The sequence below is a fragment of the Nerophis lumbriciformis genome, linkage group LG26 (assembly GCF_033978685.3).
Source record: "Nerophis lumbriciformis linkage group LG26, RoL_Nlum_v2.1, whole genome shotgun sequence".
NCBI lineage: Eukaryota > Metazoa > Chordata > Actinopteri > Syngnathiformes > Syngnathidae > Nerophis > Nerophis lumbriciformis.
Window position 1 is genome coordinate 4,142,501 of NC_084573.2, and position 27,643 is coordinate 4,170,143.

At 38.5% G+C, this 27,643-nt stretch overlaps 1 protein-coding gene across 1 annotated transcript in view; it reads right to left on the reverse strand.

Annotated features, from left to right (window-relative positions):
- The window catches only part of ganc (glucosidase, alpha; neutral C), a 72,647-nt gene that overhangs the window by 5,180 nt on the left and 39,824 nt on the right, over positions 1-27,643 (reverse strand). Inside the window, exons 10-19 of the mRNA XM_061986818.1 lie at positions 20,471-20,597; positions 20,313-20,392; positions 20,109-20,252; positions 18,241-18,337; positions 18,067-18,168; positions 17,817-17,991; positions 17,655-17,723; positions 8,372-8,436; positions 8,194-8,270; positions 8,028-8,102 (exon numbers count right to left, since the gene is read on the reverse strand). Of these exons, the coding sequence (XP_061842802.1) occupies positions 8,028-8,102; positions 8,194-8,270; positions 8,372-8,436; positions 17,655-17,723; positions 17,817-17,991; positions 18,067-18,168; positions 18,241-18,337; positions 20,109-20,252; positions 20,313-20,392; positions 20,471-20,597 (1,011 nt within the window). The remainder of the gene's footprint in view (positions 1-8,027; positions 8,103-8,193; positions 8,271-8,371; positions 8,437-17,654; positions 17,724-17,816; positions 17,992-18,066; positions 18,169-18,240; positions 18,338-20,108; positions 20,253-20,312; positions 20,393-20,470; positions 20,598-27,643) is intronic.

Genomic DNA, 27,643 nt, shown 5'->3' on the forward strand with positions numbered 1-27,643 from the left:
ATCAGAACTGCACCCGCCCGCACCCGCCCGCACCCGCCCGCAGTTATATATCTAATATAGACGATGCAAGGCATTAGTGAGGTTATAAAGCTTTTGCCTGTTAAAGAAAGGAGACTGATCCAATGCAGCACAGACATTTGCGTGCCACGCTGTCACAACCCAGACGCACACCAGTGCGCAATCATATGGGAGCCGCGCTGAGCGCACCTCCAAGCGCGTCTCGCTGCCGGCGACGGCCGGGTATGGGCCCGACGCTCCAGCGCCATCCATTTTCAGGGCTAGTTGATTCTGCAGGTGGGTTGTTACACACTCCTTAGCGGGTTCCGACTTCCATGGCCACCGTCCTGCTGTCTATATCAACCAGGGTGAGCCCCACCCCTTTCGTGAGCGCACTGCGCGCGGAGTGACCCCTGTTACGCGCCCCCGGCAACAGGGGTGGCGGGCAGGTAAGCTGCGTGGGCGGAGCGCGCGGAGTGACCCCTGTTACGAGCCCCCGGCCACGGGGGTGGCGGGCAGGTAAGCTGCTTACCTGCTGCGCGTGACGCCGGCCGCGGCGAAGGCGGACGAGGAGGGGTGTCGGTGCGGTGGGCGCGGTGGTGACCCTGGACGTGCGTCGGGCCCTTCTCGCGGATCACCTCAGCTACGGCTCCCGGTGGGGCCCTCTCGGGGGAAGGGGCCTCGGTCCCGGACCCCGGCGAGGCGTCCCTTCTCCGCTCCGTAAAAGTGTCCATCTCTTTTTTTTTCTTCTTCTGTTGTGGCATATGCTGCAAGTGCCTGCTCGTTTTTCGTATGTGGGTAACAACATTTAACTATGTATATATATTTCCCAATTGGTTTAACTGCCACCCGCCTGAATCTATTTAAAATTTAATTTTTTTTAATTTCAACCGCCCGACCCGACCCGACCCGCGGATAAAATCTAATTTTTTTTAATTTCATCCGCCCGATCCGCGGATAATCCGCGGACTCCGTGGTTGTGCCCGCAAACCGCGCATCTCTAATGTATACACATTTGTTTTCTTTTTTATTATGTTTTTTAATTAATTAAGTATGACAACCTTTTTCCAAAACACAATATAGAATGTGAGATATAACAGGATAATGCATATGTTTATAACATTTTTTCAAAACGCTTACAAAAAAGTGGGGCCCCAAAAAATTTACTGTGGGACCCCATTTTTATGACTTGATGGGGTCCCTGGGACCCCATTTTGAACATTCCTAGCACCAACACTGCTGTCTACAGAGGATAATTTTTTATTTATTTAAATAAATATTTTATTTATAAAGCAAGTTCGAGTATTATTGGCAAATGTTCACCTAGTCCCGGCCTTGGCACGCATATATGTGTCCTCTTTTTGGGGTTTCAGAATATGGTCAGCCTATTACATAGTAAGTAAAAAAACAAACAAAAAAACTGGGAATTCAAATAGTTTCTTGTAACTCCACCATTGTGTTTTGATTGTTCTTTAGCTATTTTGGGGTCATATTTTGTAATGTCATCACAGGGGGGGTAGGGACAAATGGAACTAAGGACCACATTGGAACAGTCATACTTGCCAACCTTGAGACCTCCGATTTCGGGAGGTGGGGGCGTGGCCGGGGGTGGGGCGTGGTTAAGAGGGGAGGAGTATATTGACAGCTAGAATTCACCAAGTCAAGTATTTCATACATATGTATATATATATATATATATATATATATATATATATATATATATATATATATATATATATATATATATATATATAAATAAAATAAAGACTTGACTTTCAGTGAATTCTAGCTATATATATATATATATATATATATCCTGAAAATATGCAAACAAAATTGTGTTTAGATAATTGATACTTCAAACTTGCATAAATAAATCTTAAGGAATATAACATAACTTGGCTTCTGAGAGCTTCAAAATGTAATGAATAAAATGCTAAAGTTGTTGATAAACAAGCAATTATTTTAATAATTAAATATAGTCATTTTAAATGAATTATTATGATAATTTAAAATTCATTATTTCAAATATGTTTATTTTAATGTATAATTCTATGGCTGGATGTAATAAGGAGTCAGAAAAAATACAAATAAAAATACAATTAATTTTGATGTTTTTAGCAAAATATAGTAAACATTTATTTATTTTTTAAATTAATAAATATATTTATTTTTAGGTAAGATAAACATAATAATACAATTTATCCCTTGTCTGGATGATTTAGTTCTTGTCACCCTGTTGTCCTCCCGTCATGAAAAAAAGGCTGTCCTCACTCAGGTCCGCATGGAGCTGGAGGGGGCGTGGCCTCCAGCTCCGGCTGAAAATCGGGAGATTTTCGGGAGAATATTTGTGCCGGGAGGTTTTCGGGTGAGGCGCTGAATTTCGGGAGTCTCCCGGAAAATTCGGGAGGGTTGGCAAGTATGGGAACAGTACAACACTATTACTGCAGTTCATCAAACATCTTTTGGCTCATGGGACTCCTGAGGCAGCAGACAGGTACCGACAGGCCAAGCGGTGTGCGGCTTCAGCGGTCGCGGAGGCAAAGACTAGGACATGGGAGGAGTTCGGGGAGGCCATGGAAAAAGACTTCCGGACGGCTTCGAAGCAATTCTGGACCACCATCCGCCGCCTCAGGAAGGGGAAGCAGTGCAGTGTCAACACCGTGTATGGTGAGGATGGTGCTCTGCTAACCTCGACTGCGGATGTTGTGGATCGGTGGAGGGAATACTTCAAAGACCTCCTCAATCCTACCAGCACGTCTTCCTATGAGGAAGCAGGGCCTGGGGAATCTGTGGTGGGCTCTCTTATTTCTGGGGCTGAGGTTGCCGAGGTTGTTAAAAAGCTCCTCGGTGGCAAGGCCCCGGGGGTGGATGAGATCCGCCCGGAGTTCCTTAAGGCTCTGGATGTTGTGGGGCTGTCTTGGTTGACAAGACTCTGCAACATCACGTGGACATCGGGGGCAGTACCTCTGGATTGGCAGACCGGGGTGGTGGTTCCTCTCTTTAAGAAGGGGAACCGGAGGGTGTGTTCCAACTATCGTGGGATCACACTCCTCAGCCTTCCCGGTAAGGTCTATTCAGGTGTACTGGAGAGGAGGCTACGCCGGATAGTCGAACCTCGGATTCAGGAGGAACAGTGTGGTTTTCGTCCTGGTCGTGGAACTGTGGACCAGCTCTATACTCTCGGCAGGGTCCTTGAGGGTGCATGGGAGTTTGCCCAACCAGTCCACATGTGCTTTGTGGACTTGGAGAAGGCATTCGACCGTGTACCCCGGGAAGTCCTGTGGGGAGTGCTCAGAGAGTATGGGGTAACGGACTGTCTTATTGTGGCAGTTCGTTCCCTGTATAATCAGTGCCAGAGCTTGGTCCGCATTGCCGGCAGTAAGTCGGACACGTTTCCAGCGAGGGTTGGACTCCGCCAAGGCTGCCCTTTGTCACCGATTCTGTTCATAACCTTTATGGACAGAATTTCTAGACGCAGTCAGGGGGTTGAGGGGATCTGGTTTGGTGGCTGCAGGATTAGGTCTCTGCTATTTGCAGATGATGTGGTCCTGATGGCTTCCTCTGGCCAAGATCTTCAGCTCTCGCTGGATCGGTTCGCAGCCGAGTGTGAAGCGACTGGGATGGGAATCAGCACCTCCAAGTCCGAGTCCATGGTTCTCTCCCGGAAAAGGGTGGAGTGCCATCTCCGAGTTGGGGAGGAGATCTTGCCCCAAGTGGAGGAGTTCAAGTACCTCGGAGTCTTGTTCACGAGTGGGGGAAGAGTGGATCGTGAGATCGACAGGCGGATCGGTGCGGCATCTTCAGTAATGCGGACGCTGTATCGATCCGTTGTGGTGAAGAAGGAGCTGAGCCGGAAGGCAAAGCTCTCGATTTACCGGTCGATCTACGTTCCCATCCTCACCTATGGTCATGAGCTTTGGGTCATGACCGAAAGGACAAGATCACGGGTACAAGCGGCCGAAATGAGTTTCCTCCGCCGATAGGGTGAGAAGCTCTGTCATTCGGGGGGAGCTCAAAGTAAAGCCGCTGCTCCTCCACATGGAGAGGAGCCAGATGAGGTGATTCGGGCATCTGGTCAGGATGCCACCCGAACGCCTCCCTAGGAAGGTGTTTCGGGCACGTCCGACCGGTAGGAGGCCACGGGGAAGACCCAGGACACGCTGGGAAGACTATCTCTCCCGGCTGGCCTGGGAACGCCTCGGGATCCCCCGGGAGGAGCTGGACGAAGTGGCTGGGGAGAGGGAAGTCTGGGCTTCCCTGCTTAAGCTGCTGCCCCCGCGACCCGACCTCGGATAAGCGGAAGAAGATGGATGGATGGATGGATCAAACATCAAAAGCATGTGTAACGGAGTTAAAAATGCACTTTATTAATATGTCGGAATGTTTTTATTTTGTCATTGACGCATTGTGTTTGTGTGAATTTTATCTCAAATGAGTTCTTCATTTTATGTGATTGACTGTTGTTTTATTTTGACTTTTTCCTGTCATGGCATACCGTCAGTCTTCCGTAGCTCCTCCCCTTCCGCCTCTTTTCCTGCTTGCGACTCCGTGGTGAGTCCAAATTGGTGTCTTGCTGTGTGTCGTTTTCTAACCAAAGACGAACGGTTTGTTTTTGTAATTCTCGCCGTATATTGTTTACTTTTTATGTACCCTTGAGATATCAAGTGTTTTTGTGTTATTCTAAACGCTATTTTGAGCGCTACAAGCGTTCTGTTTGAGGAACAGTTTTGGCGCGATTTGTTTGAAGCGGTCCTCTATCATGTCACGTGACCACCACGTCTTTTTTTTATTTAAAATTTTTTTAAATTATAAACTTTTTTTTTTAATTTTATGAACGTTTATTTATAAATTGCAACATTTACAAACAGTCATGTTGGTAAAACGTATGTTTTCTTTCTTTCATGTCACGTGACCACTACTTCCTGTTGCTAAAACGTATGTTTTCTTTCTGGCATGTCACGTGACCACTACTTCCTGTTGCTAAAACGTATGTTTTCTTTCTTTCATGTGTAAGCAGCAGATCGCTACAAGGAGTCACAGAGAAGGACTTTGTGTTTTTTTAACTTCATTTTCAGGTATGTGTAATACTGTAAATGTGCTTTTATATTGAACTCCTTCCCCACGCAGTTCTTTATTTTGGCCGCTAGTCGGCAGTGTTGACTGTTTGCATTTTATATTGAGTCAATGCGGTATACTGATAGTAGCAGGGCCGGCCCGTGGCATAGGCCGTATAGGCAAATGCTAAGGGCGCCGTCCATCAGGGGGCGCCACGACAGTGCCACAAATGTTGGAGAAAAAAAAAAAAAAAGTTGGTACTATTATTTCTAAATACAAAAAATAATCCCACGTTAATTAAAATGCAAAGTAAAGCCTATATAATAGAAATATTATTTGTTACAACATTATGCCCCACCCCCGCCCCCTCCCTTCCCATATCATGACTCTTTTTGGACGTCACCACATCAAAAAATCAACACAAGATGTCAAAACGGCCAAAACTGTCAGGTGCCCAGGGAAGAAATAAGAGAAAAGAAGAGGAGGAGAAACGAGAAAAAGACAAGAGGTAGCAGGTAGGTAACGTTAGCCTACATGAAATTATTTGTCTGTTACAGAATGTGATAGTAACCTGGCTTTTTAGCATTAAGCTAATGTTACATGATTCGGCAATTGCTAATCAATAAATAGCTAGTTCTGTTTTAACGTCGGGTTAATATTGTGGAGGGGGCTAAATTGTTATGGAAAATAATAATGTAACGTTAGGTAATTACAGTACTCCCACCTTACATTCCTCAGGGACATTTGTATTAGATCTTTTAAGCAGGTGTTTTTTGTTTACATTGTTATTGCCTTCTGGTTAGCTAATGTTTGCCCTGCAGGTAATAGTCACTTTTCCACCCCTTTATATATTAGGTATAGTTGTAAGCCTAGTTGTTAAAGTGCACATCATTAATGTAAATTAAGCAATATGTATGTAAAAAATATTGTATTTCATATATTCATTTTTTATTTTTTGCATTCATTTATTTATTCTTTTTTTTTTTAATCTTGTTAACTATTCTGATTGTTAATTTGCTTTCTTTAAGTAAAAAAAAGGTCAAAGACAAAGCTATTCGGTTTCTTGTGAGTATATACACTTTACTGCCGGTGTGGGGGGGCGCCACCTAAAATCTTGCCTAGGGCGCCAGATTGGTTAGGGCCGGGCCGGATAGTAAGGTTGTGCCGATACCAATATTTTGGTACCGGTACCAAAATGTATTTCGATACTTCTCTAAATAAAGGGGACCACAAAAAAATTGCATTTTTGGCTTTATTTTAACAAAAAAAATCTTAGGGTACATGAAAGATATGTTTCTTATTGCAATTTAGTCCTTAAATAAAATAGTGAATATACTAGACAACTTGTTTTTTAGTAGTAAGTAAACAAACAAAGACTCCTAATTAGTCTATGCAGTAACATATTGTGTCATTTATACACCTATTATTTTGGAAAAATTATGAGGGACAAACTGTAAAAATTGATTATTAATCTAATGTTGGTCCTTATGGTGGTACTTAATGAATACTTAGGTCTACTACACTACTGTAGTTTAATGTTGTCATTATGGTGGTACTTAATGAATACTTAGGTCTACTACACTACTGTATTTTAATGTTGTCATTATGGTGGTACTTAATGAATACCTAGGTCTACTACACTACTGTATTTAATGTTGTCATTATGGTGGTACTTAATGAATACTTAGGTCTACTACACTACTGTATTTTAATGTTGTCATTATGGTGGTACTTAATGAATACTTAGGTCTACTACACTACTGTATTTTAATGTTGTCATTATGGTGGTACTTAATGAATACTTAGGTCTACTACTCTACTGTATTTTAATGTTATTATGGTGGTACTTAATGAATACTTAGGTCTATTACACTACTGTATTTTAATGTCATTATGGTGGTACTTAATGAATACTTAGGTCTACTACACTACTGTATTTTAATGTTGTCATTATGGTGGTACTTAATGAATACTTAGGTCTACTACACTACTGTATTTAATGTTGTCATTATGGTGGTACTTAATGAATACTTAGGTCTACTACACTACTGTATTTTAATGTTGTCATTATGGTGGTCCTTAATGAATAATTAGGTTTACTACACTACTGTATTTTAATGTTGTCATTATGGTGGTACTTAATGAATACCTAGGTCTACTACACTACTGTATTTTAATGTTGTCATTATGGTGGTCCTTAATGAATACTTAGGTCTGCTACACTACTGCATTTTAATGTTGTCATTATGGTGGTACTTAGTGAATACTTAGGTCTACTACACTACTGTATTTTAATGTTGTCATTATGGTGGTACTTAATGAATACTTAGGTCTACTACACTACTGTATTTTAATGTTGTCATTATGGTGGTACTTAATGAATACCTAGGTCAGGGGTCGGCAACCCGCGGCTCCGGAGCCGCATGCGGCTCTTTGATCATTCTGATGCGGCTCAGCTGCATACTTGCCGGCCCCCTGATTTTCCCGGGAGACTTCGGGATTTCAGTGCCTCTCGCAGAAACCACCCGTAATTAATATTCTCCGATTTTCACCCTTGCAATAATAATAAGGGCGTGCAGTGACGGTACAGCATTTAGCACCCTCTACAATCTGTATTGTCAGCGTGCCCGCCCAGCCTTTTGTTATATGCATTTTCTGCTAGCACACGTAAGTGACAGCAAGGCATACTTGGTCAACAGCCACACAGGTTACACTGACGGTGGCCATATAAAACAACTTTAAGACTCTTACTAATAATGCGCCACACTTTGAACCAAAACCAAACAAGAATGACAAACACATTTCGGGAGAACATCTGCACCTAAACACAACAGAACAAATACCCAGAATCCCATGCAGCCCTGACTCTTCCGGGCTCCATTATACACCCCTGCTAACACCAAACCCCGCCCCCACCCCAACCCTGCTCCCTCACACATCACATTGTGTGAACATCGGTATAAAAGACTTACAGTGTCCAAAGTTACTGGAACACTTATTGTCTTGCCTCCTTGCAGTGCTTCTGCAGATTCAACGTCATACCAAACCTAAAAATAAACAAAAACACACAAAGGAATTTGTCTTAACGAGCGGGGGGGGGGGGGGGGGGGGGGTCAATATTGAAGCTTTAATATTTACCTGCTCTGCCCCGGGAAGGATGACTGGAATCTCCCTAACGGCGGCTTCCGTGACGGGACACGCCATCAGTGCATCCCCTGTGAGTAAGTCAACACGTTCAGGAAAAAGTACTATTGTACTCTAGTAGTGGTAGCAGTACTGCAGTAGTCGTGGGCTAAAATGTAAGTGAGTTGGTCACCAAGCATGTACTGGTGGTCCACGCTGAAGATGCTGCGCTCCTTCGGGAACTCCATCCATAAAGCTCTGCAGAGTTGCACATCAAAAGATGTCACTTGGGTTCAGTTTTCTACGTTGATGTCACTAGGGATGGCGACCAAACTATTCACAGTGCTAGTTTGAAGTTTTTTATTTATACTGCACTGTCCAGTTGTTATATCTTGTTTTGTCCGAGGTGACTTGCCGTAGTCCGGATTCAGGAAGTAGTCTTGTTGTACTTATTACACACCAGCTGTTTGCTTGGAGTTGGAGTTGTGATGGCCAAATTCAGAGGTGTTGAAATTGCCATGTAAAATGGCTAATGCTAATCAAAACCCTCCGTCAACGTTTTATATACACACTGCAAGTATATAAATAATGTAGTAACAGACACCTTTATAACAATATGTAATATGTACAATATACACACTGCAAGTATATATATAATGTAGTAACAGACACTTCCATAACAATATGTAATATGTACAATATACACACTGCAAGTATATATATAATGTAGTAACAGACATCTTCATAACAATATGTAATATGTACAATATACACACTGCAAGTATATATATAATGTAGTAACAGACACCTTCAGAACATTATGTAATATGTACAATATACACACTGCAAGTATATATATATAATGTAGTAACAGACACTTCCATAACAATATGTAATATGTACAATATACACACTGCAAGTATATATATAATGTAGTAACAGACACCTTCAGAACATTATGTAATATGTACAATATACACACTGCAAGTATATATATATAATTTAGTAACAGACACCTTCATAACAATATGTACAGTATACACACCAAGTATATATAATGTAATAACAGACTCCTTCATAACAATATGTAATATGTTTTATATACACACTGCAAGTATATATATAATGTAGTAACAGACACCTTCATAACAATATGTAATATGTTTTATATACACACTGCAAGTATATATATATAATGTACTAATAGACACCATAACAATATGTAATATGTACAATATACACACTGCAAGTATATAAATAATGTAGTAACAGACACTTCCATAACCATATGTAATATGTACAATATACACACTGCAAGTATATATATAATGTAGTAACAGACACCTTCAGAACATTATATAATATGTACAATATACACACTGCAAGTATATATATATAATTTAGTAACAGACACTTCCATAACAATATGTACATTATACACACTGCAAGTATATATAAAATGTAATAAAGACACCTTTATAACAATATGTAATATGTTTTATATACACACTGCAAGTATATATATATATATATATATATATATAATGTACTAATAGACACCTTCATAACAATATGTAATATGTACAATATACACACTGCAAATATATATATAATGTAGTAACAGACACTTCCATAACCATATGTAATATGTACAATACACACACTGTACGTATATATAATGTAGTAACAGACACCTTCATAACCATATGTAATATGTACAATATACACACTGTATGTATATATATAATGTAATAACAGACACCTTCATAACAATATGTAATATGTACAATATACACACTGCAAGTATATATATAATGTAGTAACAGACACCTTCATAACAATATGTAATATGTACAATATACACACTGCAAGTATATATATAATGTAGTAACAGACACCTTCATAACAATATGCACAATATACACACTGTATGTATATATATAAAATGTAATAACAGACACCTTCATAACAATATGTAATATGTACAATATACACACTGCAAGTATATAAATATAATGTAGTAACAGACACCTTCATAACAATATGTAATATGTACAATATACACACTGCAAGTATATATATATAATGTAGTAACAGACACCTTCATAACAATGTGTAATATGTACAATATACACACTGCAAGTATATATATATAATGTAGTAACAGACACTTCCATAACCATATGTAATATGTACAATATACACACTGTACGTATATATATAATGTAGTAACAGACACCTTCAGAACATTATGTAATATGTACAATATACACACTGCAAGTATATATATATAATTTAGTAACAGACACCTTCATAACAATATGTACAGTATACACACTGCAAGTATATATAATGTAATAACAGACACCTTCATAACAATATGTAATATGTTTTATATACACACTGCAAGTATATATATATAATGTACTAATAGACACCATAACAATATGTAATATGTACAATATACACACTGCAAGTATATAAATAATGTAGTAACAGACACTTCCATAACCATATGTAATATGTACAATATACACACTGCAAGTATATATATAATGTAGTAACAGACACCTTCAGAACATTATATAATATGTACAATATACACACTGCAAGTATATATATATAATTTAGTAACAGACACTTCCATAACAATATGTACATTATACACACTGCAAGTATATATAAAATGTAATAAAGACACCTTTATAACAATATGTAATATGTTTTATATACACACTGCAAGTATATATATATATATATATATAATGTACTAATAGACACCTTCATAACAATATGTAATATGTACAATATACACACTGCAAGTATATAAATAATGTAGTAACAGACACTTCCATAACAATATGTAATATGTACAATATACACACTGCAAGTATATATATAATGTAGTAACAGACACTTCCATAACAATATGTAATATGTACAATATACACACTGCAAGTATATATATAATGTAGTAACAGACACCTTCAGAACATTATGTAATATGTACAATATACACACTGCAAGTATATATATATATATAATTTAGTAACAGACACCTTCATAACAATATGTACAGTATACACACTGCAAGTATATATAATGTAATAAAGACACCTTCATAACAATATGTAATATGTTTTATATACACACTGCAAGTATATATATATATAATGTACTAATAGACACCTTCATAACAATATGTAATCTGTACACTATACACACTGCAAGTGTATATATATATATATAATGTAGTAACACACTTCCATAACAATATGTAATATGTACAATATACACACTGCAAGTATATATATAATGTAGTAACAGACACTTCCATAACAATATGTAATATGTACAATATACACACTGCAAGTATATATATATAATTTAGTAACAGACACCTTCATAACAATATGTACAGTATACACACTGCAAGTATATATAATGTAATAACAGACACCTTCATAACAATATGTAATATGTTTTATATACACACTGCAAGTATATATATATAATGTACTAATAGACACCTTCATAACAATATGTAATCTGTACACTATACACACTGCAAGTGTATATATATAATGTAGTATCAGACACTTCCATAACCATATGTAATATGTACAATATACACACTGTACGTATATATATAATGTAGTAACAGACACCTTCAGAACATTATGTAATATGTACAATATACACACTGCAAGTATATATATATAATTTAGTAACAGACACCTTCATAACAATATGTACAGTATACACACTGCAAGTATATATAATGTAATAACAGACACCTTCATAACAATATGTAATATGTTTTATATACACACTGCAAGTATATATATATAATGTACTAATAGACACCTTCATAACAATATGTAATCTGTACACTATACACACTGCAAGTGTATATATATAATGTAGTAACAGACACCTTCATAACAATGTGTAATATGTACAATATACACACTGCAAGTATATATATATAATGTAGTAACAGACACTTCCATAACCATATGTAATATGTACAATATACACACTGCAAGTATATAAATAATGTAGTAACAGACACTTCCATAACCATATGTAATATGTACAATATACACACTGCAAATATATATATAATGTAGTAACAGACACCTTCATAACAATATGTAATATGTACAATATACACACTGCAAGTATATATAATGTAGTAACAGACACCTTCATAACAATATGTAATATGTACAATATACACACTGCAAGTATATATATAATGTAGTAACAGACACTTCCATAACAATATGTAATATGTACAATATACACACTGCAAGTATATATATAATGTAGTAACAGACACCTTCAGAACATTATGTAATATGTACAATATACACACTGCAAGTATATATATATAATTTAGTAACAGACACCTTCATAACAATATGTACAGTATACACACTGCAAGTATATATAATGTAATAACAGACACCTTCATAACAATATGTAATGTGTTTTATATACACACTGCAAGTATATATATATAATGTACTAATAGACACCTTCATAACAATATGTAATCTGTACACTATACACACTGCAAGTGTATATATATAATGTAGTAACTGACACCTTCATAACAATGTGTAATATGTATAATATACACACTGCAAGTATATATATATATAATGTAGTAACAGACACTTCCATAACCATATGTAATATGTACAATATACACACTGCAAATATATATATAATGTAGTAACAGACACTTCCATAACCATATGTAATATGTACAATATACACACTGCAAATATATATATAATGTAGTAACAGACACTTCCATAACAATATGTAATATGTACAATATACACACTGCAAGTATATTTATAATGTAGTAACAGACACCTTCAGAACATTATGTAATATGTACAATATACACACTGCAAGTATATATATATAATTTAGTAACATACACCTTCATAACAATATGTACAGTATACACACTGCAAGTATATATAGTGTAATAACAGACTCCTTCATAACAATATGTAATATGTTTTATATACACACTGCAAGTATATATATATAATGTAGTAACAGACACCTTCATAACAATATGTAATATGTACAATATACACACTGCAAATATATATATAATGTAGTAACAGACACTTCCATAACCATATGTAATATGTACAATACACACACTGTATGTATATATAATGTAGTAACAGACACCTTCATAACAATATGTAATATGTACAATATACACACTGCAAGTATATATATAATGTAGTAACAGACACCTTCATAACAATATGTAATATGTACAATATACACACTGCAAGTATATATATAATGTAGTAACAGACACCTTCATAACAATATGCAATATGTACAATATACACACTGCAAGTATATATATATATAATGTAGTAACAGACACCTTCATAACAATATGTAATATGTACAATATACACACTGCAAGTATATATATATAATGTAGTAACAGACACCTTCAGAACATTATGTAATATGTACAATATACACACTGCAAGTATATACATATAAAATGTAGTAATAGACACCTTCATCACAATATGCAATATGTACAATATACACACTGCAAGTATATATATATAATGTAGTAACAGACACCTTCATAACAATATGTAATATGTACAATATACACACTGCAAGTATATATATATAATGTAGTAGCAGACACCTTCAGAACATTATGTAATATGTACAATATACACACTGCAAGTATATATATATATAATTTAGTAACAGACACCTTCATAACAATATGTACAGTATACACACTGCAAGTATATATAATGTAATAACAGACACCTTCATAACAATATGTAATATGTTTTATATACACACTGCAAGTATATATATATAATGTAGTAATAGACACCTTCATAACAATATGTAATCTGTACACTATACACACTGCAAGTGTATATATATAATGTAGTAACAGACACCTTCATAACAATATGCAATATGTACAATATACACACTGCAAGTATATATATAATGTAGTAACAGACACCTTCATAACAATATGTAATATGTACAATATACACACTGCAAGTATATATAAAATGTAGTAACAGACACCTTCATAACAATATGTAATATGTACAATATACACACTGCAAGTATATATATAATGTAGTAACAGACACCTTCATAACAATATGTAATATATACACACTGCAAGTATATATAAAATGTAGTAACAGACACCTTCATAACAATATGTAATATGTACAATATACACACTGCAAGTATATATAAAATGTAGTAACAGACACCTTCATAACTATGTAATATGTACAATATACACAATGCAAGTATACATATAATGTAGTAACAGACACCTTCATAACCATATGTAATATGTACAATATACACACTGCAAGTATATATAAAATGTAGTAACAGACACCTTCATAACAATATGTAATATGTACAATATACACACTGTAAGTATATATATAATGTAGTAACAGACACCTTCATAACAATATGTAATATGTACAATATACACACTGCAAGTATATATAAAATGTAGTAACAGACACCTTCATAACAATATGTAATATGTACAATATACACACTGCAAGTACCGTATTTTCCGCACTATTAGCCGCACCTAAAAACCACAAATTTACTCAAAAGCTGACAGTGCGGCTTATAACCCGGTGCGCTTTATATATGGATTAATATTAAGATTCATTTTCATAAAGTTTCGGTCTCGCAACTACGGTAAACAGCCGCCATCTTTTTTCCCCGTAGAAGAGGAAGTGCTTCTTCTTCTATGCAAGCAACCGCCAAGGTAAGCACCCGCCCCCATAGAACAGGAAGCGCTTCTTCTTCTGCTGTAAGCAACCACCCCCCCGCGTAGAAGAAGAAAAAGCGCGCGGATATCACCATACGTTTCATTTCCTTTGTGTGTTTACATCTGTAAAGACCACAAAATGGCTCCTACTAAGCGACAAGGATCCGGTTCATGAAAAGACGCAATCTCTCCATCCGCACACGGATTACTATTTCACAGCAACTGATATTCCTGTGAACCGCACTGTGGATACAACGGGAGCACGTACGATGAATATTCGCACCACAGGGAATGAGAAGTCATCCTTCACTGTGGTTCTAGCTTGCCATGCTAATGGCCAGAAACTTCCACCCATGGTGATATTCAAAAGGAAGACCTTGCCAAAAGAGACCTTTCCAGCCGGCGTCATCATAAAAGCTAACTCGAAGGGATGGATGAAGAAAAGATGAGCGAGTGGTTAAGGTAAGTTTAAGTTTACGCGAAGAGGCCGGGTGGCTTTTTTCACGCAGCTCCGTCCATGTTGATATACGACTCCATGCGCGCCCACATCACGCTGGTTTTTAATATATTATTAAAGTTTGACTGACCTATTTGACTGTTTTTTTGACATTCCTTTAGCGCAGTTAGATGCGGCTTACAACAGGGGCGGCTTATATGTGGACAAAGTTTTGAAATATGCCGTTCATTGAAGGCGCGGCTTATAACCCAGGGCGCCTTATGGTGCGGAAAATACGGTATATATAATGTAGTAACAGACACCTTCATAACCATATGTAATATGTACAATATACACACTGCAAGTATATATATAATGTAGTAACAGACACTTCCATAACTATATGTAATATGTACAATACACACACTGTACGTATATATAATGTAGTAACAGACACCTTCATAACCATATGTAATATGTACAATATACACACTGTATATATATATATAATGTAATAACAGACACCTTCATAACAATATGTAATATGTACAATATACACACTGCAAGTATATATATAATGTAGTAACAGACACTTCCATAACAATATGTAATATGTACAATATACACACTGCAAGTATATATATAATGTAGTAACAGACACCTTCAGAACATTATGTAATATGTACAATATACACACTGCAAGTATATATATAATGTAGTAACAGACACCTTCAGAACATTATGTAATATGTACAATATACACACTGCAAGTATATATAAAATGTAGTAACAGACACCTTCATAACAATATGTAATATGTACAATATGCACACTGCAAGTATATATATAATGTAGTAACAGACACCTTCATAACAATATGCAATATGTACAATATACACACTGCAAGTATATATATAATGTAGTAACAGACACCTTCATAACAATATTTAATATGTACAATATACACACTGCAAGTATATATATATAATTTAGTAACAGACACCTTCATAACAATATGTACAGTATACACACTGCAAGTATATATAATGTAATAAAGACACCTTCATAACAATATGTAATATGTTTTATATACACACTGCAAGTATATATATATATAATGTACTAATAGACACCTTCATAACAATATGTAATCTGTACACTATACACACTGCAAGTGTATATATATATATATAATGTAGTAACACACTTCCATAACAATATGTAATATGTACAATATACACACTGCAAGTATATATATAATGTAGTAACAGACACTTCCATAACAATATGTAATATGTACAATATACACACTGCAAGTATATATATATAATTTAGTAACAGACACCTTCATAACAATATGTACAGTATACACACTGCAAGTATATATAATGTAATAACAGACACCTTCATAACAATATGTAATATGTTTTATATACACACTGCAAGTATATATATATAATGTACTACTAGACACCTTCATAACAATATGTAATCTGTACACTATACACACTGCAAGTGTATATATATAATGTAGTATCAGACACTTCCATAACCATATGTAATATGTACAATATACACACTGTACGTATATATATAATGTAGTAACAGACACCTTCAGAACATTATGTAATATGTACAATATACACACTGCAAGTATATATATATAATTTAGTAACAGACACCTTCATAACAATATGTACAGTATACACACTGCAAGTATATATAATGTAATAACAGACACCTTCATAACAATATGTAATGTGTTTTATATACACACTGCAAGTATATATATATAATGTACTAATAGACACCTTCATAACAATATGTAATCTGTACACTATACACACTGCAAGTGTATATATATAATGTAGTAACTGACACCTTCATAACAATGTGTAATATGTACAATATACACACTGCAAGTATATATATAATGTAGTAACAGACACTTCCATAACCATATGTAATATGTACAATATACACACTGCAAGTATATATATAATGTAGTAACAGACACCTTCATAACAATATGTAATATGTACAATATACACACTGCAATTATATATAAAATGTAGTAACAGGAGGCCACGTAGAAGACCTAGGACATGTTTGGGGCAATTATGTTCCCCAGCTGGCCCGGGACCGCCAGTTGGTACCTCAATACTCATAACTTGATGTCACTGTCAGAGAACTAACCTGAGCACAGGAAGGCCATGGATATGTGCCCGGTAGAAGAGCGTGTACCAATAAGGCAGCAAACGGTACCTGAGAACAAAGCGGAGTGAATGTGATCCAAGCGCCTCCCTCACACTCATCATGATGGGCGATCTAGCGCCACCTGTCCTTTGGATGCAGCACCTGTCTTCAATAACACGTCGTATGGTGTTGGTGGCAGTCTCCTCAAACAACCAGGGCTCCCTGCGTTTTGTGTTCATCGACGAGTGACCTCGGAAAAACGGCTGCAGGCTGGCAGCCTGGTACCACCGGATCAGCAACTCCAAATCCGGTTCAGGGATAAAGCCGCCGACGTCGGCTGAAAGACAGGGAAGCCAATTCCGTAATAAAGTTTGGAGTGATTTAGTCATCCGGACGTATTGGTAAGCCTCACCTCCACAAAAGGAGAGCCCTGCTACACATGTGGACAGACACATGGGGATTGAGATCTTCAGGTAACCCCAGGTAGCGAGGTTATCGCCGCTCCACACCGCTCCTACAAGCCAAGCGCTTTACTTCTTGGTTCCACCACGGACTGGACTAGAACTCTTTCGACGACTTACTGTACCTAGTCTCTGGGACCCGGCGAAGAATGCGCGGGACAGTACAAAAGGTCTCTCTGTGCCACCTGAGCGTGTCACCAGGCCCTCCATTGCTGCCAATTGCTGGGACAGAAGAGACCCATTAGATCTGGGATGTCCAAACCAGTTTGACTCTGGTGCTTCCGAAGTATTTTAAACATCTGACAATCTGATTGTTGCGATTTTATCGCCATTTTGCGGAAACTGTTAGTAAAACCGGTCAATGAACATGAATTGTACATTGATGTGAACACAGCACAGCATCGACAACCTTCCCTAGTCATGGTGCAAAAATTAAAAATTCAACCAACACAAAAAGTCGTCACACTCATACTTGCCAACCCTCCCGGATTTTCCGGGAGACTCCCGAAATTCAGCGCCTCTCCCGAAAACCTCCCGGGACAAATTTTCTCCCGAAATTCAGGCGGACTCAGGTGCTCATGGGTTTATTGTTAGGTAGTTTCATTAACATCCTCCCAGCGCGGCAACAACAGCAGTCACGTTTTTGTATACCGTAAAGCAGTTAGTCTGCCGTAAACAGCAATGTTGTGACACTCTTAAACAGGACAATACTGCCATCTAGAGCATTTGCTGAAAGCACTTTTGTGCGTGCCACACAGCAATGAATCATCAGAGAGGGTGTTCAGCATGGTTAGAAAAATAGTGACAGAGAATAGAACAAGGATGGACAATTCAACCCTTAACTCAACAATGAGTAGATGAGCGTTATGTGTGTGTATATGTGTAAATAAATGAACACTGAAATTCAAGTATTTATTTTATATATATATATATATATATTATTATATGTGTGTATATATATATATATATTTATTTATTTTATTATATATATATATATATATATATATATATATATATATATATATATATATGAAATACTTGACTTGGTGAATTCTAGCTGTAAATATACTCATGCACAAGACACCTGAAGGCCCCCCCATCCCACCATAAACCTAACGTATACACACACACACACACTTGGTATATATACACACACACACTCACTTGGTATGTGTACATGCACTAACAAACAAGTGTATGAATTTGGTTGAAACCACCTTTTAATTAGGGTTTTTGACTTTTTAAAGATGGGATTATAATATCTAGAACAGAACTATATAAATCTCCCAAAATAATAGAAATATATAATATATTTATGTATGTGTGTGTATATATATATATACACATATACATATACAGTATATGTGTATATAGTCAAGGTTGCTGTGGTTCATCCGTAATACAGTGCTCAATACTCAGAATATACGTTAGGTCAGGAAAAAACACAAAGGCTATTTCATCCCTACAAGCCTGTCTTGCAGGTTTCTCTGCTCTTCAGGGGATTTTATAAAAATAGCCTCTGTTTTTTCCTGACCTAACGTATGTATATATGTATGTATGTACATTTGTGTTTGTATGTATATGTGTAGATATATATATATATATATATGAGCAGTTTGTATATATATATATATATATATATATATATATATATATATGAGCAGTTTGTATATATATATATATATATATATATATATATATATATATGAGCAGGTTGTTGTGTGACTATGTGTTGACTTTTTGTGTTAGTTTATTTGCGCCATGAGTGGGGAAAGGTTGTTTGGATTGGGTCATATATATAATGCTGTGCTGTGTACACTTCAGACTGCAATTCATGGTCGTTAACCTGTATTACTCATGTTGTCCTCTAGATGTTCGGCCGACATGCAGCAACGATACTGTCACACACTTAAAATTAAGTTGGGGGAACTCCACGGGAAAGATTTCTATGAAATTTGTGACGTCTCGCGGGCCGACGTGCGATCCCCCACACCTGGTGAAAGCCGTATAGGTTGTGCAAGTCCCGGTGTTCCCAGCCCCCATAATGCATTGCATTCTTCGGCAACGTCAGCTCGGGCCCAGAGAACACGGTGGGTTCGTTCATGTCCAGCCAGGCGTACAGCGACGGCGTGGAGCCCTGTGTGGGGTCAGAATGGAATGATGGTTGTTGCATTGGAGCTCTTTTGACGCTGCTCACCTTGTATCTATCCAGGGCGAAGCACGAGGAGTACCACGCCCGGGTACGGGGGTTGCTGAAATCAGGGTAACTGGACTCGCCTTTGAGTGACAACATAATGATTTACTTCCTCATTGTGGGGATTGAAGAACGTGGAAGCTTGAGAGAGAAAACATTACCTGGCCAGCAATTGCCCTTAAAAATCTGTCCTTCTCTGTCCTTTACGAAGTAGCCTCCGTCCCGCCCCTCGCGGTAAATGGACCAATCAGGATCAACCATGGTGGATGGGTCAATTATCGCCACCATCTGCAACAAAGTCAAATGGGAGTCATCATTTCTAAGTTGTGCAGAAATCACCTGAGAGAACCTTAAAGATCTTGTTGTCAGGAAATGATCCACACTTGAAAAGAGAGGCTGTTATTAAACATGAAAACTTTTTAAATATACATACAGTATGTACCTTATATAGAATATACCAGGTTGCTGGTCGCAGTTTTTTTTTGATCGCTTTGATTTGATTGGCTGGTGCTGGCTGTCTGGGGTTATTGCGGCTGCTGTTTCTGCTGCCATTTGTTTGTGGTGTGGGCGCCCGTGGCTGCTGGGTCTGGTGCAAGGGTGTGGCTGATGTTGTGACTGGTGGCAGCGCGCGCGCGTGATGGCTGTCGGGGCTGACGAACTGTGTATATGTGTGTGTATGTATGTATGTATATATAGGTGTATGTGTACATATGTGTATGTATATGTATATATGTGTATGTGTGGGTATGTATACATGTATGTGTGTATGTGTATGTATATATGTATGTATATTTCTGGGGGTACGCTCTGGGCCTGCCTGTCAGACGGGGGTCGACGCCTCAGGCTACTGCATCCGAACTGCGTGTCTGGAGCTCCTGGGTCCCGCTGTCCATCCCTTCCGGGTGCCCGTCTTGGTTGGGGCCTGTTGGGCCTAGTCCCTGCGTCTATTGTGGTAGCTTGGTGCTGCAAGGTATTCCGAGGTGCTGCGAGTCGGCCAGTTGCTGGGGTAGTGACCTTGTTTGTCAGCATGTCTGTGATCTTCTTTTAATTCTTTTTTTAAATTTATTTATTAATTTTTTTAAATATATTTTATTAATATTATTTTTTAATTTTTCCCCTCCCTCAGAGGGGGGGCTCGGCGGGACGGTTGCTGGTTGTTCCATCTCCATCGTTGGGGTCCCTGCGGGTGGGGTGGGTGGTTCCCGTGGCCCTGTGCCTGGGTGGTCCTGCGGCGGCCGATTTGGGTGGGGTGGCCGGGGGCTGGCCTCGCCGCGCTCTCCGGGGGTGGGGGGTGGGCTCGTGGGGGCCCGGTTGCCGGTGGTGCTGGTTCCAGCAACATCAAGATGCTTTCGACCGCCTGAAAGCATGTCTCTCCTTTCCACCAGTATTGGCCTACTACGATGTCAAAGAGCCAGTCACGCTGACCTGTGACGCGTCATGTTTTGGACTAGGAGCTGCTTGCATGCAAAATGGAAGGCCAGTAGCCTTTGCATCCCGCACCCTTACAGAAACAGAAACTCGATACGCTCAAATTGAGAAGGAGCTTCTAGCTGTTGTGTTTGCGTGCACCAAGTTCAGAGAGTATGTGTATGGCAAGCCCACCATAGTAGAAACTGACCACCAACCGTTGGTGACTATCTTGAGTCATGTCTGTGTAATCATGTTTTGTTTTGTTTAGTTATTGGACTCTTTAGTTTCTGGCTTTTCACTCCCTTGTCTTGTTTCCATGGTTACCCATTAGTTTCACCTGTTCCACGTTTGGACTCATTGTGCACTCTTGTTTGTCACCATAGCAACCCATTAGTTTTCACCTGCCCTCACGACTCACGCACCTGTCTTTAATCATGTCACTATTATTTAAACCCATTGTTGCCAGGAAGTCTCCCTGGCGACATCACACCCCTGACTTTCTGCTTCTCACTCTGTTTACCTCTGCGCACTTCATGCCATGTCAAGTAAGTTTTTTTTCGATTCGTGTCACAGTTAGCGACTTTTTGTTCATGTACATAGTTTTTTGCCCACGTGCAAGTCTTTTTGTTTCGTTAGTCAAGTTTGTACTTCCGCCTTGAGCGCGCTTTTTGTTCCTTTGTTAGTGTAAAATAAATCATGTCTTCACCTTCACGCCATGTCTGGTCCAAATGTTCATTTGCACCGCGGGAGAACAAACCACGCCATAGTCCAAGTTCTGACAACATGTTTATATATAATACATTAATAATATTTTATTTTTTTACATAAGCTGCAAAAAAATATTGAAATTTTACTTTAAAAACTGGCAGCTCAGTCACCAGAATTCTACTGTAAAAGCAGTGTTTTTTGTTTTTTTTTACAGTATATACAAAAAATGAATGAATGGAATGGAGAAACAATACCACTGTTTTTAGCGGTAAAATTCAAGCCATTTTTATTTATTTTTACTGTCTACAACAGGGGTGCTCACACTTTTTCTGCAGGCGAGCTACTTTTCAATTGATCAAGTCTTGGGGATCTACCTCATTCATATATATAATTTATATTTACTTATTTATGAAATAAATGTTTTTGTTAACAAGTTAAAGGTGTTTAATGATAATGCAAGCATGTTTAACACATATAGTTAATATTGTTAATACATTAAAGGTGTTTAATGATAATACAAGTATGTTTAATACATATAGTTAATATTGTTAACAAGTTAAAGGTGGTTAAAGATAAAAACAAGCATGTTTAACACATATAGTTAATATTGTTAACAACTTAAAGGTGGTTAAAGATAATACAAGCATGTTTAACACATATAGATTCCTTTCTTTCATGAAGACAAGAATATAAGTTGGTGTATTACCTGATTCTGATGACTTGCATTGATTGGAATCAGACAGTGGTGCTGATAACGTCCGCATTTTCGAATGGAGGAGAAAAAAAGTCCTCCTTTCTGTCCAATACCACATGAAAGTGGTTGGTTTTTGGCATCTTATTTGTCCAGCTTTCGTACTCCTTTGTATACACTTTACAAGAAATACATTGTCGGCAAACTCCGTAGCTTGCTAGCTTGTGCACGCCAGCTTTCTGAGACTCTTATTTTGGTAGCGCAGGCAGGATGAAGCAGAGCTTTTATTGTGCAACTGTGCAGTCGGTCTTTGGAGTTTTGACGACAGGTACGGCGCCAGAGTCTGTTGAAATAAAGTGTTTCTCGCCTTCCAGTCGGTAATTTTAATGAGCTGGCAGCAGCCAGCGTCATCTCAGAAGACCCTCGGGTGCCGTGAATGTCAATCAAGTGACGAAAGTGACGTCATAGTGAAGATTTATGATCTATTTTTTTAATGCCTGGCTGGTGATCGACTGACACACCCTCCGAGATCGACCGGTAGATCGCGATCGACGTAATGAGCACCCCTGGTCTACAATTTGATAATTTGTTTTGAAATCATAAGTCAAGCAGATATTTAAGTACAGTATTTATCTTTATTTGAACAAAAAATATTTTTGGAATACATGATAATATAATATTTGGATTTTGATAATATTAAATTTGAAAAGATATGCAATTGCATGCAGTACATGATTTTAATGTCAAAGGGGAAAGAACAAAAACATTTAGCAAGAAAAGATTAAGCATTTTATCAACGCATATCATTTCCAGGCTTTCGCGGGCCAAATAAAATAATGTGGCGGGCTAGATTTGGCCCCCGGGCCTTGAGTTTAACACCTGTGGTATATGCATACAGTATGTACTTTATATAGTATATACATACAGCAGTGACGTGCGGTGTGGTTGATGGCTGGTGAGGCACTGACTTGAAGTGTAACCGAGGGTTTATAAATGTGGCCTATACTGTATGAAACTACAAAATAACAAATACGGAGGCTCCAGTTTACACGAGGACTACTTTATTTACCTTCTTTCAAAAACTTACGCTCCACTCCAACGTGTCAAAATTCCGCTCTTAGAGCCTTCACAATAAGAGCTCAAGGCATATACTGTATAACAGCGCATAACAGGAACTTAACATCACAAAGAGGAAAGCCCATAAAAATAGGTTACAAAAGTTATTTAATAAGAAGCCAAAAAGTGCAAAAACAATAATGTTCGTGTTGGAGGAGTTGTGAATTAGGTACACCTGCAGTCTGCAGGCGTACCTAATGTTGTGGCCCTGCAGTCATTCACAACTCCTCCAACACCAACATTATTGTTTTTGCACTTTTTGGCTTCTTATGAAATAACTTTTTTAAATAGATTCAATCTTGCACGTGGAAAGTTTAAGTGTGGGCTTTAGTTGATATAACAATTCTACGGCGGGGGTGCAGGAGGCGAGCCTCAGCCAGTGCGTCTTTTGCAGCCCTTTTATGATCGCTCAGCACAAGAAATACTTTACACACATACAGTTGTTGACAAAATACACTGTACATTATATACCTCAGCTAACTAAACTATGGAAATGTATAATATAATTCATATAGCAATACGGTCTCACTGCACAGCAGGCCAGCAGTTAGCCGAGTCATTGCGCAATCCATGTTGAGGCACTGAGTGACGTGCCTCGACTGGCTGCTGTTCACCGCACCGTCTCTTCTCAGTATTTGAACGGCAAATGTGAAAATTCAGCGATTTTGAATAAAAATAATCTAAAACTGGTGAAGTTAAGTGGAAAATAACTTTATAGTATAATCACTGGATACATTTAACAATTTAATATATATATTTTTTTCTTTTTACATTTTTTTTCTTTCCATGATGGCAGGTGAGGCCCCGCCTCACCTGCCTCTAGTGACTGCACGTCACTGACATACAGTATATACATTGTATATACGAAAGCCAAAAGCAGTGAAGTTGTCACATTGTGTAAATGGTAAATAAAAAGAGAATACAATGATTTGCAAATCTTTTTCAACTTATATTCAATTGAGTAGACTGCAAAGACTACATATTCAATGTTCGAACTGAGAAACGTCATTTTTTTTCTTGCAAATACCGTATTTTCCGCACTATTAGCCGCACCTAAAAACCACAAATTTACTCAAAAGCTGACAGTGCGGCTTATAACCCGGTGCGCTTTATATATGGATTAATATTAAGATTCATTTTCATAAAGTTTCGGTCTCGCAACTACGGTAAACAGCCGCCATCTTTTTTCCCCGTAGAAGAGGAAGTGCTTCTTCTTCTACGCAAGCAACCGCCAAGGTAAGCACCCGCCCCCATAGAACAGGAAGCGCTTCTTCTTCTACTGTAAGCAACCACCCGCCCGCGTAGAAGAAGAAGAAGAAGCGCGCGGATATTACGTTTCATTTCCTTTGTGTGTTTACATCTGTAAAGACCACAAAATGGCTCCTACTAAGCGACAGGTTTCCGGTTCATGAAAAGACGCAATCTCTCCATCCGCACACGGACTACTATTTCACAGCAACTGCCTAAAGACTTTCAAGAAAAGCTGGCTACTTTCCGTGCATATTGTAAAAACAAGATAGCTGAAAAAAAGATCCGGCCAGAGAACATTATCAACATGGACGAGGTTCCACTGACTTTTGATATTCCTGTGAACCGCACTGTGGATACAACAGGAGCACGTACGGTGAATATTCGCACCACAGGGAATGAGAAGTCATCCTTCACTGTGGTTCTAGCTTGCCATGCTAATGGCCAGAAACTTCCACCCATGGTGATATTCAAAAGGAAGACCTTGCCAAAAGAGACCTTTCCAGCCGGCGTCATCATAAAAGCTAACTCGAAGGGATGGATGGATGAAGAAAAGGTGAGCGAGTGGTTAAGGTAAGTTTAAGTTTACGCGAAGAGGCCGGGTGGCTTTTTTCACGCAGCTCCGTCCATGTTGATATACGACTCCATGCGCGCCCACATCACGCTGGTTTTAATATATTATTAAAGTTTGACTGACCTATCTGACTGTTTTTTTGACATTCCCTTTAGCGCAGTTAGATGCGGCTTATAACACGGGGCGGCTTATAGGTGGACAAAGTTTTGAAATATGCCGTTCATTGAAGGCGCGGCTTATAACCCAGGGCGGCTTATGGTGCGGAAAATACGGTAATCATGAACTTAGAATTTAATGGCAGCAACACATTGCAAAAAAGGCATTTTTACCACTGTGTTACATGGCCTTTCCTTTTAACAACACTCAGTAAAGGGTTGGGAACTGAGGAGACACATTTTTGTTAAAATTTTGTGCCCGTTGAATTTTTTTTTTCAGCACCATGACTTGTGAAGGTTGTTTGGATTGGGTCATATAGGTAAATACTGCACACCTATTCACATTGATGCACAATTAATGGCCACTGACTTGAGTTACTTTTGTCGGCCACCAGATGGCAACAATATGGCACCTATCAGAGCGCTGACTATTTGTATATTATTAAAAAAAACACCGCACCCGCCTAAATTGCTTATTGGGCTCGTACCGTGTCGCGGGCCAAATTGAGGGCACCCCTGGAATAGAGGCATTCATTTTGGCAGGGGTCTTCAGCGTTTGCTGGAGAGATGGAGCCCTTACTTATATATCCTGTGTAAAACAATGTGGTCCTAAAGGTACCTCGTTATTGTACAATACTAAGATATTCAGATAATATAGTATAATGCCAGCAGGCAACTAGCGTGATAATCGCTATCTAAGAATGAACACATTTATAGATAGCTGACAACTGTCGTGCTAACTGCGCTGCTAATTGCTAGCTACCAGGGCCGCAGTAATCGCTAACCGGCAACTGGAGCGCTAACTGTTAGCTAGCTTAAAGGTTCAAATGAATACCATCCATCCATCTTCTTCCGCTTATCCGAGGTCAGGTCGCGGGGGCAGCAGCCTAAGCAGGGAAGCCCAGACTTCCCTCTCCCCAGCCACTTCGTCCAGCTCCTCCCGGGGGTTCCCGAGGCGTTCCTAGGCCAGTCGGGAGAGATAGTCTTCCCAACGTGTCCTGGGTCTTCCCCGTGGCCTCCTACCGGTCGGACATGCCCTAAACACCTCCCTAGGGAGGCGTTCGGGTGGCATCCTGATCAGATGCCCGAACCACCTCATCTGGCTCCTCTCGATGTGGAGGAGCAGAGGCTTTACTTTGAGCTCCCCCCGGATGGCAGAGCTTCTCACCCTATCTCTAAGGGAGAGACCCGCCACCCGGCGGAGGAAACTCATTTCGGCCGCTTGTACCCGTGATCTTGTCCTTTCGGTCATAACCCAAAGCTCATGACCATAGGTGAGGATGGGAACGTAGATCGACCGGTAAATTGAGAGCTTTGCCTTCCGGCTCAGCTCCTTCTTCACCACAACGGATCGATACAGCGTCCGCATTACTGAAGACGCCGCACCGATCCGCCTGTCGATCTCACCATCCACTCTTGTGAACAAGACTCC